The 24,433-nt window shown below is 39.4% G+C and overlaps 1 protein-coding gene across 1 annotated transcript in view; it reads right to left on the bottom strand.

Moving 5' to 3' along the window:
- Window positions 1-24,433, bottom strand: part of thsd7ba (thrombospondin, type I, domain containing 7Ba) — a 117,583-nt gene that overhangs the window by 4,131 nt on the left and 89,019 nt on the right. Inside the window, exons 15-23 of the mRNA XM_070914555.1 lie at window positions 16,252-16,257; window positions 14,403-14,536; window positions 13,082-13,238; window positions 7,557-7,701; window positions 7,201-7,316; window positions 6,184-6,301; window positions 4,378-4,523; window positions 3,530-3,698; window positions 1,208-1,381 (exon numbers count right to left, since the gene is read on the bottom strand). Coding sequence (XP_070770656.1) covers window positions 1,208-1,381; window positions 3,530-3,698; window positions 4,378-4,523; window positions 6,184-6,301; window positions 7,201-7,316; window positions 7,557-7,701; window positions 13,082-13,238; window positions 14,403-14,536; window positions 16,252-16,257 — 1,165 coding nt within the window. The remainder of the gene's footprint in view (window positions 1-1,207; window positions 1,382-3,529; window positions 3,699-4,377; window positions 4,524-6,183; window positions 6,302-7,200; window positions 7,317-7,556; window positions 7,702-13,081; window positions 13,239-14,402; window positions 14,537-16,251; window positions 16,258-24,433) is intronic.

Below are 24,433 nucleotides of genomic sequence, written 5' to 3'. Positions count from 1 at the left end.
AAATGCCACGTACCATTTTACATGAAACTTGTCTAATCTCATCTAATTAATGAGGGGAAAGAGAGCTGGCAAGAGCACAAATACTTGAGGTATGTGCTACGTGCAAAGTAGGTGCGACAATCAAAAAAGTACAAGATTAATTAGCCAAAAATATAGCACATGGAAATAGTCAAAGAGTTAAAAAAAATCAAGAGATGGACACAAGTTGGCTGTCAAACATTACAACTGCAGTAGAGATTCAAAAACAAGTGATGTAGCAGTTCCTTTCTATGTTCAAATAGTGACCCTTCAATGATGATCGTATTTGTCATTTTTAAGCACTTACCCTCCTGTGACACAGTTTCAATGATAACTTTGCCATTACAATCACAAAACCGCCATTGACAGCAGGGCCAGCCATTTAGAAAGCACTTGCAATATCACCTTTTAGCCTTTTACCTCCGTGCAGACAGGTTTATGTGTAGTGAAACCCAAAAGTAGCCTCCAATCCATAACGTCTGTTACGAGCTGTGGCAGTGTGTGGGGTGATGAGTGTTCTGTCATGGTGCTAATACTACTCTCATGAATCTCCAAGGTAATAGTGCCCTGATACATATAACATTGGAGAGTGGTTTCAAGGTCAGCAGGATGAAACAAAGATCTTTCTGTGGCCCTCATCAGTAGATCTGAAGTTTATTTAGAAGACTATTTCCACTTGATTGATCCATGTTGAGGCTTTCGTTCTTAAATATCCAATGTTCAAAATCCCAGCAGGCGCAGTGTGACAGCAGCACAGAGAGGAATGAAGCTCTTCTTAAGGCAAATGATGACCTTCTAGATACTTGATATTTACATGATGTTTAGCTCGTCCCCTTGTTTTTACCATTTATAGAGAGAATAAAGGTCAACTTAACACAAGTTAAAACCTAGTTTTTGCTGACCTCCAGCAGTGGGGGCTCACACACACACATACGAGTAGTAATGTGATCGATTGCTTTTACCTTTATATTTTTACATGCTTGTTGTCTGTCAGATTATATGTTATATGTTAAAAGAAATGTAGCACCATCAGACCACGGCAGATTCCTTGTAATGTATGTTACTTGGCAATAAACAGTTTCTGATTCTGATTCTGATTCTGATAGAAGAATATTGATTATAGTTGCTTTAAGTAAGGTTTTCAATAAAATATGGTTTTCTGATTTGTATGAAGTGGTTTCCTCAGTACCTTTACAGGGCTGGGTCTCAAAGACTTGATGTGGGCAGCTGCCCTGGTTCTCCATGACCTGAATGATCACAGCTCTGGAGCGAGCTTGGCGACCGGTGGTCTCAAAGCTCCGCCCCTCCAGGCAGGTCAGCTGGCAAGAGCTCCAAGATGACCACACAGTCAAATGGCAGTCTCCTGAGGGCAAGAAGAGGCCGAGAAGAAAACATCACTGATACGCACAACTTAATCAATAACACTATCAGACTTTCTTTTCAGATATTTGAGGGTGGTTTATATTCCGCTTGCCAACACTATTTCAGGGATCATTTTATTGGCTCCCCTGCTAGCTCCTGGAACATTTAAAAGACATCGAAAACAACTTCAGCACACATCTGCGGCTGATAATGTACCAAATGCACAAACAAATTACTCAGACAGCCCAGTGGGTATTCAGGAGTAATAGACCAACCGGTTATAAATTATACAATACGAGCTATAACTCTGAGCCCAACTGTAAAGGCAACACCCAATACTGAAACATGTCTCTTAGGGGAAGCAAAATGCATTTGGTTTGGGAAATGCTTTAAGTGGATGAAGGCTGGTTGATTCTGTGAGTCTAACAATAACAACAAGTCAACACTTGCTTCTTTGAAGGTCAAGCATTAATATCCGATGATAGGGTCAGCTTGTAGTGATACTATCACCCACTGCCAGTGCCCCTCAGCCAGAGCAACCCTCTGATTCTTTGCCCTGAACACCCATTAGTGACTGTCTGTGGATTGATGCATCTCATTATCTTTCATCTTTATACAGATCCACTCGATCAGCTCTTCCCCCACACTGCTGCGGCTGTAGAAACATGCTGTGGCAAAAGCTGCAGTGTACAGCGAACAGCAACACACACACACACACATATTGTACATCACATACATGTCGACAACCCCTCCCCTGGCTCCTACACTGCGCCTGCTACCTTCCCACCAACAAACACATGAACACAAATGCACACACATCTGCTCCGGCCATCAAACACTTCTGATCCTGAGCCAAGGCTCACAGCAAAGGCGGCTTGAGTGATGAATCAAGGCGAGGATCAGAGGAGAGCGAGAGAGACAGATGACCAAAAGCAAGCACTGCAAGGTGGTGTGCTAGCAAGAGCCTCGCTTGGCAAAAGCCATGTCAAAGGAGATCAGAGTTGTCTTTTTATCAGATGATAATGATTGTGTTTCTCTTTTGAAAATGACAAAAATTCCTATATATTCTGTGCTATTTGTGTAGCTGGCTTGCACCTCAGCTAAGTGTGCCGAAGGACAATAAAGCTTCATTATAGATTTTCAGCGTGGAAAGTCTGACAGTGACAAGTGAGTCGGGTCATAGCTGTCAGCTGGCCAGCAGCTCTCTTACTAACGGAAAATGCTGCATTCACACTGTGGTCTAAAAATGGATAAGCACTTGTCGGCATCATGGGATGTCAGTCAACTATGATCTGCTGGCTTCTTGTTGCTGTGGTGATTTTTATAATGATAAAATAGACAATTTCAGTGTGCACAGACCCAATTAAAAAACATAGTACGGCTTTATGTTATATGTAATTTCTTCGTCAAAATGATCAATTAAAAGCATATACGACCTAAGTTTTAATAAACTGGAGCCCGTAAAGTGGAAGAGTTCCATCAAGCCTGAATTTGGCATAACATTGTAAATTGTTTACTTCTTTGGAGGAGGAGACTCAAACATCAGGGACAAAAAGTTACAGTAAATCTATTTTTTTGTCATTTGTTTTCACTATCAAGTCCTCTCCACTGTTTCGGTACAGTACACAGGCGGTGCCAAGATGCACCAAGTTTATTTTTCTTTTCACCAAGACATGGCTACAGTTTAATTATTTCCAGGTTGTTACATGATGTAGGGTGAAAAATCAATAGTGTCATCAAGTAATCGGTCTCTCTTTTTTGCAGCATTGATGCTCTTCAGTACTGAAAACATTGTGGACATTGCGTCTTTTTCTCCTAGTTGTTACCGGACATGCCCAACCAGATAATGTAGAGCTAAAAGGGTCATTAGTTCATTGATTTTGCAATAATCATTTTGCAGCTGAAAATGTCAACCAGTTTTCAAACTGGTGTTCAAAAACAAGATTATTCAATATGAAGCAAGTGACCCAGGCCAAATAATTATTGGTATTGTGAATGCAAAATGACTACAGTAATAAATAAATCATGTTGCTCTACTTGAGCTGATTACAAAATTATTATGTACTGTATATTTCATGCAATTATATCAATAATAACTTCACAAACTGAATGTCAATGCATTTGAAAAGCAATGATGTTGCAGCTTTACCTGGGCAGGGGACGAAGCAGGGCTGCTCCATCTCCTGTTGGATGTGCTGCCTCAGTTTGTCTCCACAAAGCTCCTCCTCCACCGGCTGAGGAGGAGACTCAGGCCAGTCGCCCCAGTGGACGACACATGACAGGTTCCTTCTCCGAAGCCCCTCACCACACTCTGCACCCTGCATGAACGCACACACACATATGATGTTTGTTAGATTTACAAACAGATGTTTCCTCACCATAACTCAGGAAAGAGAAGAGTCCTCACTGAAGCATTTGCTTGACTTGGTTTGATAATATAAATATTTTGTGATACAGACTGAAACTAGTTGGGTGTTGCTCTTCTGTGGGACTAGTATTGACTAATACCTGGTTCACATTGGACTGAATGGAATATCTAATATATACCTTAACGGAGCTATTTTTATAATCTAATTTTGTAATTTGTCTTTAATCCTTGGGTTTGAACAGTTATTAAAGGTGCCCTGTGCACTTTTCTTGTAAACAAAGTTTCTTTTTACTTTCTATTACTCACCAAAACCCATTGTGTGTATTTTTGAGGTCTAACAAATGTGTCGAATGCATTACCTCCTTCATAAAACATTTGCAAAGCCAAATTGTTTGACAGTTGTCAGTTGTTTGATCATTTTGAAACGTGTGTTGTTTACATCCACGTTAACTTGTTAAAAACATTGCTTGTAAACTGTAAATATTTGAAAAGAGTGATGGTTAAAAAAAAACAGAAATCAAGAGCTTTGCACCATGGTTAAAGTGAGAACCCTTGGTAAGTACATGATGACATCACATAGAGGTAGAAAATAGTAACTTCCAATTTAACATTCACAGTGTACGTCATACCTCTACAGTGCATGGGGACCAGTCACTCAGCAGCCACGTATAGCAAGGCCTTATGGGACATGGCTTGGTCTGGGTGAGCTGGTTGGGACAGGGCCGACCCTCCTCGTGAGCCTCTTGCAGGATTCTCCGGGTGCGCACAGACTGACCTGCAGAACATCGAGGCCGACACACCGTTAGGAAGAACAACAGATCAGAAGAGACCCAAGTGCATTTGCAAGCTGCGTTTATAGAGCTTCAATGTTCAAGCTGAATACTCTTTTTGCCTTTGGATGTATACATCTCAAAAATAGTGACATTGTTCAGGGCCGCTGTTAATATGACAAACTTCCATAGATTAAAAATGTCATACACTCAGGACTGAACAACATGCGAGCCAGGGCGAGGGAAATAAATGCATCGCTGCACAAACATAAGGCCCCATAAAATAATGGTTGATAAAATGAGTGGCTGAAATGAATGACGATCCTTTATTTAAGAGTGAAAAGAGGCTGCGCCTTCTCTTTAGCCGGTGAAATATTTTCCTCATGACAAAGAGGAATTAGTGCAACAGCACCATACGTCTGTGTCACCGTGCCACTTTATGCTCAGATCTAACAGTTTCCTACACAAGTACTTTGTTCGAGTGAGCCATTAATAATGTGTGAGAGAAAAAGTTTGGTAAATGGAAACAGTAAAAAGCACTGGCCACAGAGCGGGTTTGCTCTGTAGTTACAGCTCAGTGTCTGGGTCCTGTGAGGCTCAGTAAGGGACGGCCTCCATCAGCCATCCAGTCAAGACAGAAGGTATGTGTGTTTGTGTTACGCCGGGGGAGATGCTGAGCTCTGTGGGCCCCAGGCAGACACAACAAAAGGACGTTCAGCTCTGCCATCTCAAAAATCAAACCCAAAACATTAAGGCTCCCATGGCATACTGACAAAACAAGATCCTTGCGTCGTCTGACACAGATACGACGCAAATCCCTCATCAAGGCTGACAATGTGTGAGAAGGAACTGAGAAAGTGGCAGAGACAGAGTCACAGCAACAGTAACAGAGCAGAGAGAGAGAGAGACGCAGAAGGAGATAGTCTTGCGTTTAAATCTCCAGATGAAAGCCTGTGTTAGTGTGAGCTTATTGGAGGGGTTAACCATGAGGAGACAGACAGCCAATGACAAATTAAAATTAATGAACTTAAGAGGATACTGTTGAGTCTCTCTAATTAACGGAATAACAAGCTTTCGGTCTGGGTGATTGGCTTTGGGAGGCCAGAGAAAACAATGTATGCATCCAGGTTAAATCATTAACTTTTCCATATTGCATGAGGTTATAACATGGCTTTCTCAAAGTGATGCCGAGCATGCCACAGGTTGGTGATTACTAATTGCATTTTTGAAATCATTCAGAGGAAGGGTATATATATTTTATTTAGGAACACTGAATCATTTATGATGTCGATAAAGGTGAGCTGTATAAAATTTAGTTTAAATGAACCTGCTGTTCCGAAAATATAACCTCATAAAGCAAAGTTGCCTGTGTTCATTAAAAAAATTGGGCTTCATACAGAATGATAATGAAGTGGGAATATTAATGTATACATTATTGAAAAAAAACACACTGTGCACACTGTTTCCCTGTATAATAAGGCTCTGGATTACACATACTCATAAATATTTTAATGCATTTAAATGCATTCATGCACAATTCAACATCTTGGCGAATGCCTGAGTAGATGGAATAATGAGGCGCTGCACATGTGGTCGACTCTGTGTCTGTTCATCAGGTTGGTGTTCCCCTTGGTTTAAGTTAAGTTTGTTTGCTCATATGTTTACCTTGGCTACCACAGGTATGCGAGCATTCCGCCCACGGCGACCAATCAGAGAGTATGCAGCTGATAGGACAGTCAACCACGCAGCTCTCCAACAGCCTCCGCTTGTTGATCAGACCAAACTGTGGAAAACAAGAACAGAGCTGTGAGGAGGGCTAGCTAATTATTTCCACTAACAAGAAGGAGGGAGCACCCACATTTCCATATTTAAAACTGGCTGCAGTTCATTTCAGGACAGTGGAGATGCAGCAATCAAACAATTTTACCATTAACCATGCTTTCAACTGTTTATCTATAGTTGCACATTCTTTTTCTTCCATAAAACTCCCTTCACTCAGAGTAACATGAGTCCGGATATACCAGAAGTTAAATGCAGGTTGTGGAACAAGACTGGTATCCAGTTTGCAACCCACCAGTGAGAAATGTTGCAGCTACTACTGTTACTGAATTTACAGTAACTTGGAGTGCGTGCATGTTTAAGTCAAGGCAACAAAATGAAGTTGTTTGGCTTGGTGGAGGAAATTAGATACAATATTTTCACTTAAACAAATTGGGCAACTGGGCAATCAATAATGAAATAAATAAAATAAAAAAATAATCAATAAAAGCCAGTGGGAACAGAAGGGGAACTGGAATACTGCAGCATCAATCAATACTTTAAAAAAAACTCTTTTAAAGTACAATATTCCAGTATTCTCTGTTAGGGGGCTCTCTGTCATTTGGCACATTTCACCCCCTGTTCCCTCATTCCAATATGCATTGGTTAAGATTTCGATGTATATGGTTTATGAAAAGTATAAACTGTGAGTCCTGTCCACCAGAGGTAAGTCATAGTAAAACCCTTTTTACTGTATTGTTTTCCTGCACCATGTGTTGTGACATTATACTCATAAAATGCCCCCTTACTGTCTCCCTGTCCATAGTCAAACAATATTTACACAGTAAAACTATAACTGTACAATCCAAATTTTAAACTGCCAAATGCCATTATGAACTTAAGGTCTAACTACACAGTGATTACCTGCTCGCACTTCTGGAACACCACAATCTTGCCGTCGCTGCGAATACAGTCCAGGAGACGCAACCGTGAACCCTGACCACAGATGGCATTTTCACTCAGCTGGCAAGTACTCCAGTCTGCAACACACACACACACACACACACACACAGCAAAATATCTGTGCATCAATCTCACTGTCACTGTCTCTACTTTTGTCAGCCTTGTTTCATACAGGCAAACCTGGCCAAGCACACACGCCTTGTTGCACATTCATTCAGTTCAATACATACGCATTGGGTTAAAAATACAGCTCCTGGGAGCTGCCCTGTCTCAACTCATCCCCTTATAGCTCAGACGTGCTGTGCAGATCGTCCCACCTGAGACTGTGTACTGGTAGGTGAAGCAGGTGCTGTTGAGGACACAGGGCTCTGACTGGACCAGCTCTGGACAGGCCGAGTTTTCTGAAGCTGGGAGGCGGAGGACGTGTCTGCTCCTGTTCCTCACTGCTCCTTGGTCACATGGCTATACAACAATGACAGCATAAACAAAAAAAACATGTCATTGTCAAGGGCGCAGGTTTAGTTTCAGACACAAGGGAGACGGGATGAAGCCAGTTGGAGTCAAGGGGTCCTTCAGCAGGTTCAAAGAAATTAAAAGCTGTCTCCTGTATTTACATATATGACCCACTGACAAACACACTAAAGTAAGAGTTAGGAATGTGCCAATTTACATAATAAAAATGTTGACCAGTTCTTGTACAGGGATTTATAATGATTGTGTGAATACATTGTGTTCTCTTTGTATAACTTTGTATAACAAACAAGCTCATCAGTCTTCTCCGCTTCATTATTGCTGAGACAGATGACTTCTTTCCTTTTGTCTCTCTGAGAAGTAATATGGTGAGAAAGTTAGTTGAAAAAGCCAAATAAGCCACGGATATTGTGTTTTGTGTTTAACAGTGGATTTTGTGGGGGAAAGTAGAAGGGAATGGATCTGTGTATTTCCCTAATGGGCATCATTATTATGAAAAAAGAATCAGCTAATGTATTAGTTTAATGTACATGACGAGAGACAAAATCTGGTACAAAGCATCTCCTCTTTCTCAACACATTAAAAGAACGAATAATAAATCTTATGAGTCAGTTCAAGGTGAGACCTTTCGCTTCTCTTCACTTCGGTGTTATCAAACCGCATAATGCACAGCACTTAGTAACCTGACATCCAACACATTGTGTCTACCTTTTCTTTATTTTTAAGAAGATATTTCAATGAAAAGCACTGTGATTGCCAGCGAAGTGACTCTCATGACCCTCTTGAACTGTGCAATTCAAAAAACATCAATGATTTCAAGAGGGTTGATTTCTACTTTCTGAGATTACCTAAAAACTGTGACAAATGATGTCAGCAATGATTTTAAAATGCCACTGAATAACCGCTTTGGGTATGCTAAAAATCACTGTCTCTACTTTTGTCAGCCCTTTTAAACAAGGTGTTAAAAGAATAGTTGCTACACAGATCAAATAATAAAGATTATACTTGTTATTAGAAGATGTTTTTTGAGTTAGCAAAGAGACTTTGGAACAATTTTAAAATCATTTTATATCAAAACTTGAATAATGGGAAACTCTTGCAATTTGTAAATTAAACCTTACTTTTAAATTAAACTCTTCTGTCAGGAAAGAACTGAAGGCAATTGCAAGCCACCCAAACTTTGTACAGCAAGTTGGTTATGCTAAATGCTATTTGAATACTACAGCCTCATTATGCCTTTTTTACCAACTAAACATCATCCCAATCCACCGTTTATAAGAATGTTTTAGTAGTCATCTGGCCGCTAGTTTCACTGTGGTAACCTGGTGTAAGTAAGTACACTAGCTCTCCAAATTCTTTTTAGTTTTTGAATAATTCATTATGAACCATTATTGTATCCCACCCATAGGAACCAATTTCTGCACTTGAAAATACAAAAAACAAGTGTGTTTTCTCCTAATATGACGCATTATCTAATAAGTATGATGTATTATAATTACGACAAAGTATCTCAGAATTATGCACTGAAGCTCCATTTTTTGTCTGTCAGGGTACAGTGGTTTCTTTGTGATTCTTGTTTTTAAACAAGGTGTTAAGACTTGGATGTGAACAGGCTGAGCTTTTACAGTAAAGGTGGTACAAATTCACTGACACAAATCTGTATAAACATCCTCTTATATCCCCCCACCTGAGGCCTTGGAAAGAACTAGGACACTTGTTTGAATTGAATTCAACAGTAATTGACACATATACAGTAACTGCAGCCTTCAGTGTGCTATAAATACTGTATTTCAGCTGAACAGCTGAATAATCCTGCAAAGTAGGAAACTCTGAGAAATCTGAATCCACTGTAGTATCGACTTTGACACGGTGCAGCTGAAGGCAGATGAAGACGAAGGTGATAATAATTGAGATAGCATTTATCAGAACTGTAATGTGTGAACTGTAGTAATGTACAACATTTACCTACCAAGAAGACAGTGGTAGCATGATGCAGGCATGTGATTGGCAAAGGACAAAAAGTGTATCCATTTCCATTTCACATCCTTGGTTATGAGAATATGCAAATCACTCGAGTCACACTACATGGAAAGGAATGGAAATGTATGAACAGAGGAACAAAGTATGTGTGAAAATGTATGAAGTGTTCAGCCTGGTCTCTGAGGGAAGACGAAACATTCTTCTGATAAAGGTCTTTGCATTGAGTTGCGTTTGTCACTGTCACAACTCAGTCACTGTCACCTCCACCTTTGTGCGAGGCTCATGAATCAGCTACAGTCATTGTACCATTAATGTTTTCACACCAACTGTCACACAGTCATGCACGTGCATTGCATGCTCCATACAACAGAAGGTCCTGCAGTCTGCAGGCTCAGTTGTGCCTTTTGACAGATTAAGAGGAGCTTTCCACATTTTCACATCACCTTAACCACCATCAAATAACTAGACCAATAAAATCTACTGAGTTCACAAAATCAATAAATTAATTCTGTTCATTTTCAAAATGAGTAACACTCAACATGAAAGTATTATAACATTATGTATCTATTGGACATACTGCCTCACATTTTCACTCTGTAACACACCAAAGCACCCGTAGAGTCTTTGCTGGTGTTGTTCAACCCCCCCCCCCCCCAAAAAAAAAATAAATTCAGAATTGAGCAGCTCTTCAGATACATGATACATCGGCTAGATCAGGGGACGCATTGGTCAGCTTGTCTGTGTTGTGCCCCATCTTTTCTTTTTAAAGAAATCTTTACTTGGAACAGCAAAACCAAACCTGGAAGGGACAATTACCTTTTTAACACAGGGAGCTACAGTCTGACTTGAAAGTGTTGATTCTCATCCTGACCATTTCACATTCAGCTAAAGTCCACCCCAAGCTGTGTTGGAGGAAACAGCTCATGAATAGATGTGTTCATGACTACGAATATAATGTTTGGCAAAGCACAAATATGTTACGTCTTTCATCTTACATAATTTGTCCAGTATTATCCAGTACCCAGGTACTGAAAGTCACTGTCACAGTATTTCAGCATTATGTAACCCTACAATTTAAGCATTAGTTACTCCATTGCTCAATATTTTCCAAAGGACCTATTAGTGTTGATGATTGCCATTTGTTAACTGTTCATTTCAGTTTGGTTTAAAATGTATGATGTAATCCTGCATGTGCAAAAAAAAAAGTGAATTCCTAGTGAAAAAACACAATCATCCTCCAATCCACAATCATCAACCAGCATGATGTCAATACAAAACTTTAAGACTGCTCTGGGTTTATTCTTGATACTTTGTTATGTGTACCTCTTTCAGAGGGTCTTGGAGCTAAATACAACCCCCCATAATTGCATCTTTATTGACAAAGTTTGCTTTAACCCAGCTAAAACAAGGCTATGGGGAAGCAACACCATTGGCCATTGTGAATGTATGTGGACAGTGTAGGAAGCCATCACAGTGTTATTAACCAAGACGTTTTCCTTCATCACTGTGCCACCCTTGGACCCCACAACAGCGCTGATCTCATCACAATCCTGCACACACACATTGCACAACATCCTCATTCTAGCTGAGTACAGGAATGGCCCAGGGCTATACAACTATCTCCAATTACACTGGACCAGCACATTTTACTCTAAGCATCCCCTTTCTTCACTAACACTATCCATTAGCGAAGTAAAAATTCTCCTTCTAGGTCGTCAAAAATGTAGATTTGTCTATTCAAGATTTTCATCCCTCATCAGTGTCTCAGACATCAAGACAGGTGAGGGTGGGACATGCTTGTCTGGGAGGAGAATGGAGATAGTCCAGTATGAAGAATGAGCTTGGGCTTTCAGTCTGAAAACATGGTGGGTTTGTACTGTTCTTTAGGAAGAGATTTGGTTATGGAGTGTGAATAGTGCGAGAACTGTTCAAAACCTTTGACTATCCTAATTACAGTGATATTATGCAGTTGACATTTGCTTTTTAGACTGCAAATCAGTTTAGATGTACATGTAAAACTTTGATATACAGATAACATCTAGTTCTCAACATCTCATCTTTATCTTTCACATCTCACTATCTCAGTTTCTCTGCTTCCTAAAATCAAATTGATGCAGCTATACCGTTTCAGTCTAAACCACCATTCTTTTTTCTAAGCCCTGCCTACTTCAGAAGTTAGTCATTTGGTTGGATGAACAAACAAATACCACCATCTCCACACACTCCTACTGTGCTCCAAGTGTCAAATGTTTCAGGATTGATTTAACTGTAGAAATAAATCATCCATAACAGTTTTATGTGGCTGTTTTAATTGGCTTTATTATATCACCAAATGCATTAGGTGGATGCATTTACTGATGTTTAGGGTGCTGCCAAAGCTTGCAGATTGGAACATTGAATGAGACAAAATGTCTGTGGAGAAAACTCTAATTAAGCAATCCCTCTATCTCTTTTTCCCACCCTGTTCTTCCTCTGACTCCAATGTTCCAGTCCACTGAACTGTTATGTTTGACAGGAAACCTATAACACGGCTACATAGCCGTGCGACCAGTAGCCTCTGGCTAGAAACACTGGGGAACATATGCTACATGGTTTTAGCCTGGGGGCTAACCTTCTTTGGAAAATGGAGGCACATTAGTGGACTCAATTTAATTTGCAGTACCTGACATTGTAGTGCAAAATGTGATTTCAAATCACACAAGGTTACAGAACAGCTGGGTGGATGAACACAAGAGCTCTTTAGAAAATGAACTTTTATTACTAATTATTACTAACACTTCCCTGATGTGTAATTAGAACGTGAGCATGTTGTTTTTCACTGATTCACAGGGAGTCTAATGAGACATTATAAAACTCAACATTTTGTCTCACTGACAACAAAACATCTCTTAATTTGGGAGATATTGTTGAATATTTTAACAGTACTTCAGCTGTTAATCATTTTAATTGATAAATATGTACATTTTTTAAATAATGGAGTCTAGAAAGTGGGGTCTAAGAAGAGTCAAAAAACCATTACAAATGTAAATCACACATTAAACAACAATCCAAACTGTCATTCTGAATAGAGTAAAAAAAAGTATATTTAACATATTTTTAACTAAAACCATTACAACAATATCCTATTGTTACTCAAGGAAGAGTAAAATGGTGAATATGCATATGCATGTATATTTTTGACCACAAATGTCACACACATTTTTATCAAGATGTATTTTTATCTTGTCCATATCTCTCATTGCTAATGGCTTACAGTATCTGGCCATTTTACCCCTCTACCTTCTACAGCAAATATAAAATGAGGCTGATTATGGACATGTTTTCAATGATAACAATTGTTTAGCACACAACCTGTCAACCAATCAACCATCACTCAATTATAGCTCCTTACCAGAAGGCAGTTGCTCCAGGGTCCCCAGGGTGCCATGGCACAGTCGTTGGGGCAGGCAAGAAAGCAGACCTGGGCTCTGGGTGGCATTTCCTCCTGATCACACAGACTGTCCTCCACACTGCTGGCCTCCCCACTCGTTGTTCCCTTCTTCACACACCTAGCAGAGCAGCAGATGCAGCTGTTTAACTAGCCTCCGGGGAACTCCTAACTGGGTCCTTTTTTGAGTTTCAAAACACATTTCTAAGTTTCTGACTCAAAATAGATTACACTCTTTTTTTCTCAGGTGAGACTTTGCTGCTAGTTTTATTTTTACGGGGTCTCTACAATTTGTCCCATGTGTCTGGGCATTCTAAACATTTAGCTGTATAAGACTGAAATGTGGGAATTTCAAATGAGCCATGGTTTTTTGAAGAGCAACTTCTGCAGTTGTGGCAAAGAAGGCAAAGAAGGAAGTAGCATGACATTGTTATCCTGCTGCAAAAAGGGAGGACATCAGACTGGATGGTGGGGTTTACTTAGCTTGTGACTTCGACGCTGGAGTGAAGTTTTTATTTCAGCATTAGTCTCTCTTACTACCTCTTTCTCTTCTGATACGAAGGCCATTCTCCAAAACCTTAACCAAATTAAATCTCTCACGAAAAGTACTAATAAAGATGTGTAAAGGGTGACTGCTACAATTTCAACCTAGATTCTAGTGTTAGAAAGTGTCCTTTAAAGGGTTGATCATCACAAATAAGAACTAAGTAATACATTTTTAGATTAATATAAAGTGTTCTGTCCTAGCAAACATTTTCTCAGCAGTCTTTCACTCTTGGGTGTGCTGTTAAAAGCTTGTGACGAACCTGGAAACTGGCAGGCTTGTTCAACATTTAAAACTGTTCGAAAAAGAGTATGGGAATTTTTAACTCCCTGTTCTTTTTCAGCAGATGACTCGGACCAGGTTTTCCGCGGTTGTGACTCACTTACAGTAAAGCAAAACATGTGCTAAACAAGCAATTCAGTTGCTTTTGACCCAATTTGGCATTTCCCATTTCAGATGGTGTATAATCCAATAGCAACACCTGTACATGCTGCCTGCAGAGAAGGTCAACACTTCACTGCTTTCCTCTGTGGCTATTTTAAGTACCACTATAAAGGCACTAAAAATCTAACAACGCTTATAAGGAAGCAGTAGTTTGTTTTTGACCGTTTGTTTTCCCCTGACACTGGAAGTGTCAGGACCAATGTGAGTGCCAGTTACAGGACCGTTGCCAGTCTACCCCTCCCGGTGTGCGTTGCAGTGCCAGGCCAGCAGACGGCCAAGCCTAACCCGCTTACTGACCTGATCTTGCGGCTTTGGACTCCCTCCCCGCAAGCTGGCAGGTCATCCACAGTGTTGATGGTACAAATGGACCAGGGCTCGATCCTCCACTCATATTGGCTGCATTCACTGTGGCAGCGCACAGCCTCGTGCACCTGTACGCACGCAATCACACACATGAACAAACACACAGACACACGCACACACACACAAGCACACAAGGAAAGGGACACACATGAGAGATTATAGAACGAAAGCAGCAGTGTGTTACTTGAAAAAATGGACACGCACACAAATCAGCTCACACACACCTACTGAATACACACACACACACACAAGCATGCTACATGGAAAGAGTTGTTGCATACATTTGTAGAGAATGTAGATGATATTAGTGACACTTTCACGTTTCATATGCTAATCAGGTGTATAGGTTAAAACCAGTATTCCTGACGGGTTTTCTTTTGGTAAATCTAACAACAACAGAAAAAAATATCTTTGCATCTGTTCTTTTTGGATTCATTCAAGCACTTGTGCAGCTGTGGATGTGCATATTGCATATCTATACTACTCACAATTAAGGGAAGAATTCTTTAGTGATGTGAACATGCTACCACTGCAGAAAATGACAAGAAAGTATCATTGTTTTCCACTTTAATAAAACCTATGCATGGTATGGAGAGAACATCATGGGGTGTAAAATGACAATGACCATGGCAATAGGCTCTTCAGCTGAGGATGTAATTGGCTGGAGCCTATTCACTTCTCCCCACTCAACCAGTGACTCTGGCATGTCTGTATAACCAAGGGAACAGCCAGCGCAATGCTCCTGTAAACACATGTTTACTCTCAATCTATGTAACAGTCTGCCACAGTAAAAGGTATACTCTAGAGGACAATTTGTGGAAAAAGCTATGACAAGCTGTAATGGGTGTCTGTAAGTCCGGGTGTGTATGTGTCTGTGTGTGTATGTGTGTGTGCAGACTAGAGAGAGGGAATGAGTGTTGAGTATTCCCTCCCCTACGGGCCACACAGATGCCTATTACACACCCTCATCATCTCCCATCTGTCCCTGCAGATGCCCCTGCTGGGTAAACTGGCAACTGCTCTGCTCCCACTTCCTCCACTACTACTACTGTAGAAACACAATTTCAGCTTAACTGCTAATTTTTGTCACCAGAAAAAAAAAACTATCAATTTCCACAATTTATACACTATTTAGTGAGCGCTAGCACCATTTATTCAATAAGAAATCAAGTGACCATAGCACTTACCAAATGGTTTACTCACATGAGGTGCCATATAGATATTTAATCATTTGTGGGCAGGTTGAAGCTGGTGTACTACGGTACAGAAAAATAAAAGATTTGCTTCCAAGCACATTTACAAGGAGCTCTCATCGTAGAGGAAAGAGGAATAGGCTATCAGTTACAATCAGCTGGTACAGACCGGATTCTCTCATTGGTTATATGTTATATGGGCAATCTCAATCTTCTACTCTTTTGTTCTCTTTTAGATACTTAAGAAATCAAATCAATCAAATCTATTTTTTTCGATAAGCAATACAAGAATAATCCGGCTCAATTTCTTAGAGCACACTCTCAAAGGTTTTACCGACAGTATAATGAAGTTCTTTAGAAAATGTCAATCTGAGTTCCTACATTTAAAAAAGCAGATGGAATATCATCCAAATGCACTTCACATAAATTGTTTCCATCCGTGTAGCACTCTCTCCAATCAAACTATTGTTCTTCCTCTCGACCAAAGGACCAAAAGGGTCACAGGAGTATATGTGACTTGGACAGATCTGGCATGCATTTTGTCTTCATTAGCTAAAGCAGAGTACATGTACAGAATGAACGACACTGACCTGAGCCTGCGTGGATGTCCATATTAGCAGTGCATGACAAGCCAGAAGTTGGGCAGGGGAGAGAAGAACAATGATATGATCATTAGTTTAGATTTCGCCTGCAGTGACAGAAATGTATAGTTTTGCTTAAATTTGATTTGAAAATACTGCATTCTGCTCTGTGTTTCATTAATGGGGGTAAAGGATGATTAAGTACTTCATCATCTACAGTGAATCTAGCGGTCCTGGATATTTTGCCAAACTGAATGATTCATAGTGCTGAGAGAGTTTTAAAGTGCTGGAGTTAGTTGCAACAGCTGTGCAATGGCCAGACCAGCAGCTGAAGGCAACTCCGAGAAATTAATTTGTCTGGAGATGGTGAGAGGGAAGTCGGCGTGAATGAGCATATGCTCAGAGAGGCTGTGTGCTCTGTATCTAAACAAGACTGCTAAAAGTAACTGCTGACAAGAAACCGTTGTCTGTCCTGATTTATTTTTCACAGTAAAAAGGACATTCAAATAAACTCTAATCCAAGACAGATACTAACATTTGTTGTAAACATAGAGAACTTAAACCTGGACATTTACTGGACAGAATGCTTGTTTGAGTGAAATACTGTATGTGTCATGCAGTGAAAAATGGTCATAGCAAGTGCATGCATCCATGTATATGCTGAAGATCTCCCTGGATGTCACCTTCATTCATTCACTCATGACTCTGCACATCTGACTGGGTCAAGCTAAACCCATCTTCATTTCTAGGGGAATTTGCAGAAGAAAAAATAAATTGCCACGTGCGTGGCATGGAAAGTAAATTGCATTATTGGTAAACTCTCTCAAGTGCTTCATGAGATAATGGTTATGGCTTCCATCAAAAACCATACACACCTGCAAGGACTTGATGAGAACACCATGCACAGACACAAACAAAAGTACATACTGTTGGTGCCTACACGATGCATGTGCATTTATTAGGAAGAATACATAAAGAAAACATACCCATTCAAACACATGTACAAAAGGACATGTGAAGCATCAACAAGCCCTCCTGCAGGGATGGAATTTTATTGTAAACAGAGAAAATGGGACAAGAAGCCTTAAAGAGGAGCACTCTCTTCAATAAATGTCTCTAACTGTCACTGTGTGGCTACAGCTTCAAATAGACTGCATTATTACTGTCAGCAGGCCCATGGATGAGTTAGAAAACAATGGCTCCTCTGAGAAACACAGTGGGATGTATTCCCATGTGATGATGACCTGTCAAACATACTCATGAGATGAGTAACATATAATGCAGCCATTAGGATGACTGCCTGTGTGAGTAAGACACCTATTAGTGCTTTGCAGAAGAGTCATACAGCACTGCTGCAAAAAGAACCTTCGTCTTTGCTGAACACTGAAATCGAAGCTACTGTAAGACAATTTAGATGAGAGAAGATGAGATGAAATGCGCCACAGGGCCTAAAACATTCAGAAAAGGAATGTGTGTTGGCTGTCCAAATAACCAACATTTTGTACAAACAAACCAACAAATGGAAAACCACCCATTCATTTGGAGAAACCTAAATCACAGCAACAAAATCAGCAAAAACCCATTGCAACTTTGAGCAACAAGCGACTCCGTAGCAAGGCCATAACAAGTCTGAGTATGTCATCTGCTCTTAAGCCCTACTGACACACTGATCCCGTCACACTTCCTGATGATTTAAGACTGGGGTGGATAACGTAGATGGTATCCTGAGGGAAGCAAGACTCTGAATCAGAATCAGAATCAGAAACTGTTTATTGCCAAGTAACATACATTACAAGGAATTTGCTGTGGTCTGAAGGTGCTATTGTTTTGATAACAAATAAGTAGAATATAAAAGCTAAAATAAGAATAAGAATAAAAATAAAAATAAGATAAGATAAATAACAACAGTGCAGTGACCAGAATAAAGTAAAGTGTCCAGGTAAAGTGTCCAGTAGGGGGTGGGTGCGTTAATGTAACGTATAAGTAGTGTTTGTGTTCGGGGGGGGGTCAATATATATTGATATATATATAATTGTGTCTCAATTTAATGACAGACACAGAGAACCTGCTGTTAATTTGCCATGTTTTCAGTATCACTCATGTCTCCCTGCTGCTCTAAAATTGTCTTGAATCTTTGATCAATGAGTTGGTTTACATATCATACTCTCTCTCTCATATCACATCACATCCTCCTTAGACTCACCGCTGTGTTGGCTCTTCCGCAGGGTAATGGCGTGACTTTCCATAATTACATAAATTATTTGGCCATCAAGCTCTATTTCCAGCTCTGAAACAATGTCCTTTTCTCATTTACTTTGTAATCTATTACCAGGTCACACAGCTCAACAAGACAGGAATGCATTAGCAGGGACATTTCGCAAGCACTTAACCCTACACCAGCTTTTAGCTGTGGTCAAGGATCTTTTTTTTCACATACTTACACAAAAAATTGGGAATGAGCTCCCCTGTCACATCAGAGCCAAAACCTCTATTTCACAGTTCAAATGGGTACTGTATATGATAAATGTAAATTTTTGAGGAAAAAACTAACACTTACTGATTAACAAAGAAAACACTGATAAAGTCGCAACACAATTCACAGCCACAACAACAACTGCAGGCCCCATCTGTGCTGTTTTATCTTAATGTGCCTTCCTGTTAACTGTCTCTTTGTCTGGTATTGTTATGATTTTATCTTTATTTTATTATAGTTGGCACAACAAGAAACATGTACTTGAACAGCCATTTGGTACAACACTGAAATCTAAAGAGAAAATTCATTTCTGGATGTTATAGTGTTACAGAATTACTATACAGTCAAATTCAAACAAACATAAATAAAGGGTCTTTGTCTATTGAATGAATGTAGAATTGTAAAATAAAAACTAGAGCTTAGTGTTTGTTTTTGTGTTTTATTAGATTACAAAGCTCACAGCAAATGTGCAACAATTGTCTTTAAAAAAGTCATCCAAGTTATCAAATGATGAGCCTGTATTTAATATTCTCCCAGCCACTTAACACAATTTGTTTTTCTAATTAGCAGATGGAAGCTATGATTAACCTTTGTATCTGAGGTAAATGCTGTGGACCATCTGAGTGGCTAGAGGCTTTAAGCAAAAATAGAGAAATGTAGCCTTTCTGGGTGGCAGCATTTCAGACTGCCTTAACAATATGCATGTTTTGAAATGCAAGGAGACACCTCACTTTTTGGGCTGGGCCTACAGGGGAAGAATAATACATGCCCAAGCACTGCTCTACGTTAATTACACCTCATTGGCCTTAGGTAGCTCCATCAGCAGTCGGCTCAAAAAGTCTTTCATCCTTATGAAGGAGAGAGATGAGTTTAGCACCTGGGTGCTCTCAAGTAAAAACAAGAAATCTAACATTTTTTCTCTTTTTTTCTGATTGGGATTAAGCCATTCTGTAGACTTGCTATGGGCTGTTGTCAGATATTGACAGAGCAGTTGACAGCATGCAGATGGAGCTACCTAAGGCCAATGTTGATCTGATTGTTATAAAATGTGTTGTTTATAGTAATGGTTCCCAGAGGATGAATCACAGTTTCTTTGGGAACCCCCTATATATATATATTTGATGCCAGAGCCAGACGTGTGTCTTTGACAAACTTTTGTGATTTACTGAGCCTTTAGAACCGCGTTGTAAAAGAATACTGTGAGAAAATCTGGGCTATATTTATATATACTTAATCATCTGGGGAAGACAAATTCTCAAACAAAAACTCAAAACGGCAGAAAAAAAAAAAATTAAACGCGCAAGTCTGCTCAGGACAAAGACGAGGATAAAGAAATAAATGTGCTTCTAAAGGAGACAAAAAGTGATGGAAAAAATTGAAAAACAGCAAACTGGATGGGTTGTACGGATTAAGAAGTGCGTTGAAGAAATACAAGAAAATATTGTTTTAGAAATTTGTGCACTAAAATCACGCCTGGATATTCTTGGTTTGGAAATAACAGAAATAGATGTATAAGAGCTCCAAAGGGTTCAGGTGGAGTTGGAGTTCTGGTTAAAAATGAACTACCTGAACACTTTAAGATTGAAGTTGTGGACAAATCCATGGACAGTATTATTGGTTTGAACATCGAGATCTGCAGTATAGTTTCATAGATTTTCTCCTGTTATCTGTCCCCAGAAGAACCTACAAGCGGAAGATATTGTAATACATTCTTTTGGCATGAATACTATTAACATATATATATATATATATATATATATATATATATATATATATATATATGGCGACCTATATGGTAGTATTGCTAATAACGAGGATTGTACTGGGGATTTAGACAATGTTCCATGTAGAGTTGCCAAAGATCTGAGTTGTAAAAGTCATGGTGAATAATTCCTTGACTTCCCTATGGATTCTATATGTTGTGTTTTAAATGGCACAATTAATCAGAAATAAGATAAATATAAATAAATAATTATATAATAACACCCCATGACTGTCTGGGGTCTCTGGAGTTGTTGATTTTAAAGTAATTAAAAAAACAGATGTTATGGACAGTAATGATGGAAATTGTATTGATTTCATTGGAGAAAGAAGTCACTTGCCTGATCTTTCCTTATTGATGCTAAAATGTACGTTCGATGCTCAAATAGTGGAGGAAAACATGTTAGTTAGAAGATATAAAACTTTTCCTGAGAAATTTCTATCTTCTAAAATGTGTCGCTCTGCATTGATGGAGTTTATTAGACAACTTGAAACTTGTAAAAGTACACGGTAGTCTTGATAGATGGTATAATCAGTTCTGTGATATGTTAATTTTAGAAATGGATAAATGTCAACCTAGAAAATCAAATCAAAATAAGGCTCATCAGAGAAGAAGTAGCTCCTGACCGTGTTGGAACACCCTCTTTAAAAAGCTGTGCAATGAGGAAAATGGCTGAAAGGAAATTTCTAAGGCGTAACGATCTGTTGAGTAGACAACAAGAGAGGTAGATATAGGCAAGCACAATTTTGCGTTTGACAGTAATTTAGTTTTAAAGGTCCCATATTATGCTCATTTCAGCTCTATATTTTGAATGCGGGACGCCACCAGAGTAGCTTTGCATGAGTCACAGTAATGCAGCCCCTCAGTTCACTCTCTCTTTGAAACAAGCCGTTTTAGACAAACTGAACAACCTCCAAAAACCTGAAGAGTAGACCTGAGCAGAGTGGTCGAATAACTTAAACAGACTGAGCGGGTGGATGAGTGCGTCCCTGTACTTGGTGGGCGTGCTGTGTCTGGAGCAGATGACCTGCTGGGGGCGTGGCTCAATGTGATGACTGTATAGTTAGTTAGTTAGTCTCGACAACCTTACGGAAGTCCTGATGCCTTGTTTAAAAGCACAGTGTCTGAATACAGGCTGTGTGCATTTCTCCGTGGACTGAGCATTTTGATACTTTCACAGTATTTATATAGCACCTAGACCTGCTTTATAATCAAAAAAGACAAAGAGATTTCACTTTCTACAATATGGGACTTTTAAATATAGTATTGTTCCTTCCGCATGGTATAAATCCATTATGAAACCCATCCCAAAATCATCACTTTGGCTACATTGAACTCCATTGCCACAGAATTAATCTTTTTACTGGTTACACCTCCAGCGGACATATGGCGTGTGTAAAAAATATAAATATACATAACAATATATTACAGTGCAATACAATAGTAATAATTCATCACGCAACATGAGCACAATTAGAAGAAAGTCACTTACTAGATTTGAAGAAAAATGGTTAAAAGATATCTTGAAGTTGGCAGATTTAAAAACACTGAGGTGGACAACAGGTTGTGTGAATTATGTGAATTAGGAGAAGTTGAGAATGTATAGTCCTTGTTATGATGAGTTAAGAATATCTATATTAAATGAAATGTTGCTTCAAAATCCAGAAATGTTTTGGTGCACTGACGATGACAGAATGGAATGATTGTAAATAGGTATAAATTGGCTACCTTGCTAGCTTAAGTCAGGATGGTTTATTTGTTCTGTATTTTTTTGTAATGTTGCTACTCTGGTTTCTGGTCTCTTTTTATTTTTGTTATTATTTATGTTCATGCGGCTACTCTGGTTTCTGGTCTTTTTTTCTAAATAATGGTTTCTTGCAATCCTGTTTGAGCTGGGCATATTATTTATGCATGAAAATAAATAAGTAAATTATATTTAAGAGAAAACAGGCAACTTTTCTCTCATAATACAAAGTCGATAAAGTAAAAAAGTAAAATTTTGTGGTTTGTGTATTTTCTTGAAAAGTGCTCCCTCCTGATGTTCTTTCTTGCTCACCCTAACTCATCTTCACCCAGGCTTCACCCTGTGAGTCAGATTTTCTTTCTCGAATACAAAACCAGTTGACAAGAGGAATGAATTTACTGCAAAACATTTCATGAATTATAGCAGTCCACAGTGGTGAAGACAACATAGGATTATGTCAATTAAAACCCAAGCCATGCTAAAATAAGATAAGCTAAGATAAGGAAATGAACCAGCAACTACAGTAAGAGCAGTGAAAACACAGTAGTCGTAGGGAGCAATATACACAAAGAAAGAAGCATTAGGCAGTGATAAATACAAAAGTAGAACATAATATCATCAACAAGACTAGACTTCAAGACATATAGTATACAGTATATGGCTGGATATGGCTGGACGGTGTATGGTCAGTGTGCCACAAATAGTCAGTGGTAGTGTCTATAATGTCAATTCTTTGATATTAAATGTTTATTTGTTCTTAAAGTGTACTGAAGTAGGATATCACAAGACATGGATGAGCTACATTTAAGTCAAGAAAGTTTAATTAAATTATAAATGCAGTTGCAAGGACAAAACTTTCCACTCATATCTCAAGATGTTTAATTTGTAAGAGAACTTATTCTAAGTTTAATTATAACTATTCTAATTATCTATAACCTCCCCCTGCACTTTCATTCATTTGTCTATGACTCACTCTGTTTTGATTGTTTTGTCAGGGTTATTTGGGGTTATTTGTGGTGCTTTGACTGTGTGCTCTCTCACATGCCTCTTCTACTCTGCTCTCTGCTGGACTGTTACATTTTACATTTTTACATTTTGGGATAAGTCTGTACTTCCCCCAATAGTAAGTTATATGTTGTTTGCCAGTTTCATTCCCTCATGGTGCATATCAGGTACTGTCTCTGCGCCATCTGTGCACATATGATGTACTGTAATGCACCATTGAGCTGTGACACATTGGAGAGGTATGGACCGGTCATTGATTTCTCATAAAGTGGGTGTGTGTTTGTGCTTGTGGGTAATGGACGGATCCAGTGTTGCATAGACCACATCAAGCTTCGCCCTCATCTGACCAGCAATAGCCTGAGAGGGTGAAGCCTACATGAAATAGAAGGTTTGTTACGTACCATAACTCCAGATTCTATGGGTAGCCTAGTCGCTTGTGGGTTTTAGTCTAACTTAAGCCCATTTACTATGTGGGCCCCACCACAAATTTTGCTGAGACCGGACAATCGCCTTCTGAAAACAGCTTTTTCTTCAGCTAGTTAAAGGAGCCAGTGAGGCCCTACCTATACTCATAGAATCTGGAGTTACGGTCGGTAAGTAACGTTCATGCCTGTTCATTTTGAAAGAGCAACGGCCAATGGGGAAACTTCATCACTCACTCAGTAAGTCACGGACAGACTCTTGCATCTGTAGGGCTGGCTTGCGCTTTGCTGCGGTCCAACCAAAAATTAAAGGAACCAAGTGATTCAACACTGATTCGTTCTTAAAATTTCACTTGAATAAGGTAGCAAAGCAATTTATATTGTTGGATAGCAGCTGTACTGTGACATCAGATAATGTTTCACACTGAGGCAGAGAACAATACCAGATCTTGAAATTCTCAAACTGTCAGCAAAAACAACTGGATCTTATGGTTGTCTTCAGGTGTTATGGGGTCCACTGAGGGTAGCAGTGGTTGTAGAGCCTCAAAACAGCAGGGAGGGGGTGCCTCTTTCATAAACTTTAGGTGGAGCATCATGGCAACAAAAGACCAAGGGACAGCCAGCTTGAAACCAGGACAATCCCCGACAAACCAGGAAGTGCTGTCACCATAATGTAGGGCCATTCCATAACAACCACAAACCATAAAGGGAAACATACTGTAGAAAGAGAATGCTGCATAATGCTAAGACATATCAGCTTTGTGGCACATCATTTATTAACTTAT

Source organism: Enoplosus armatus, chromosome 11, assembly GCF_043641665.1.
Source record: "Enoplosus armatus isolate fEnoArm2 chromosome 11, fEnoArm2.hap1, whole genome shotgun sequence".
Classification (NCBI taxonomy): domain Eukaryota; kingdom Metazoa; phylum Chordata; class Actinopteri; order Centrarchiformes; family Enoplosidae; genus Enoplosus; species Enoplosus armatus.
The sequence above is the reverse complement of the archived record's forward strand: the minus strand, read 5'-3'. Positions and strand labels throughout refer to the sequence as shown.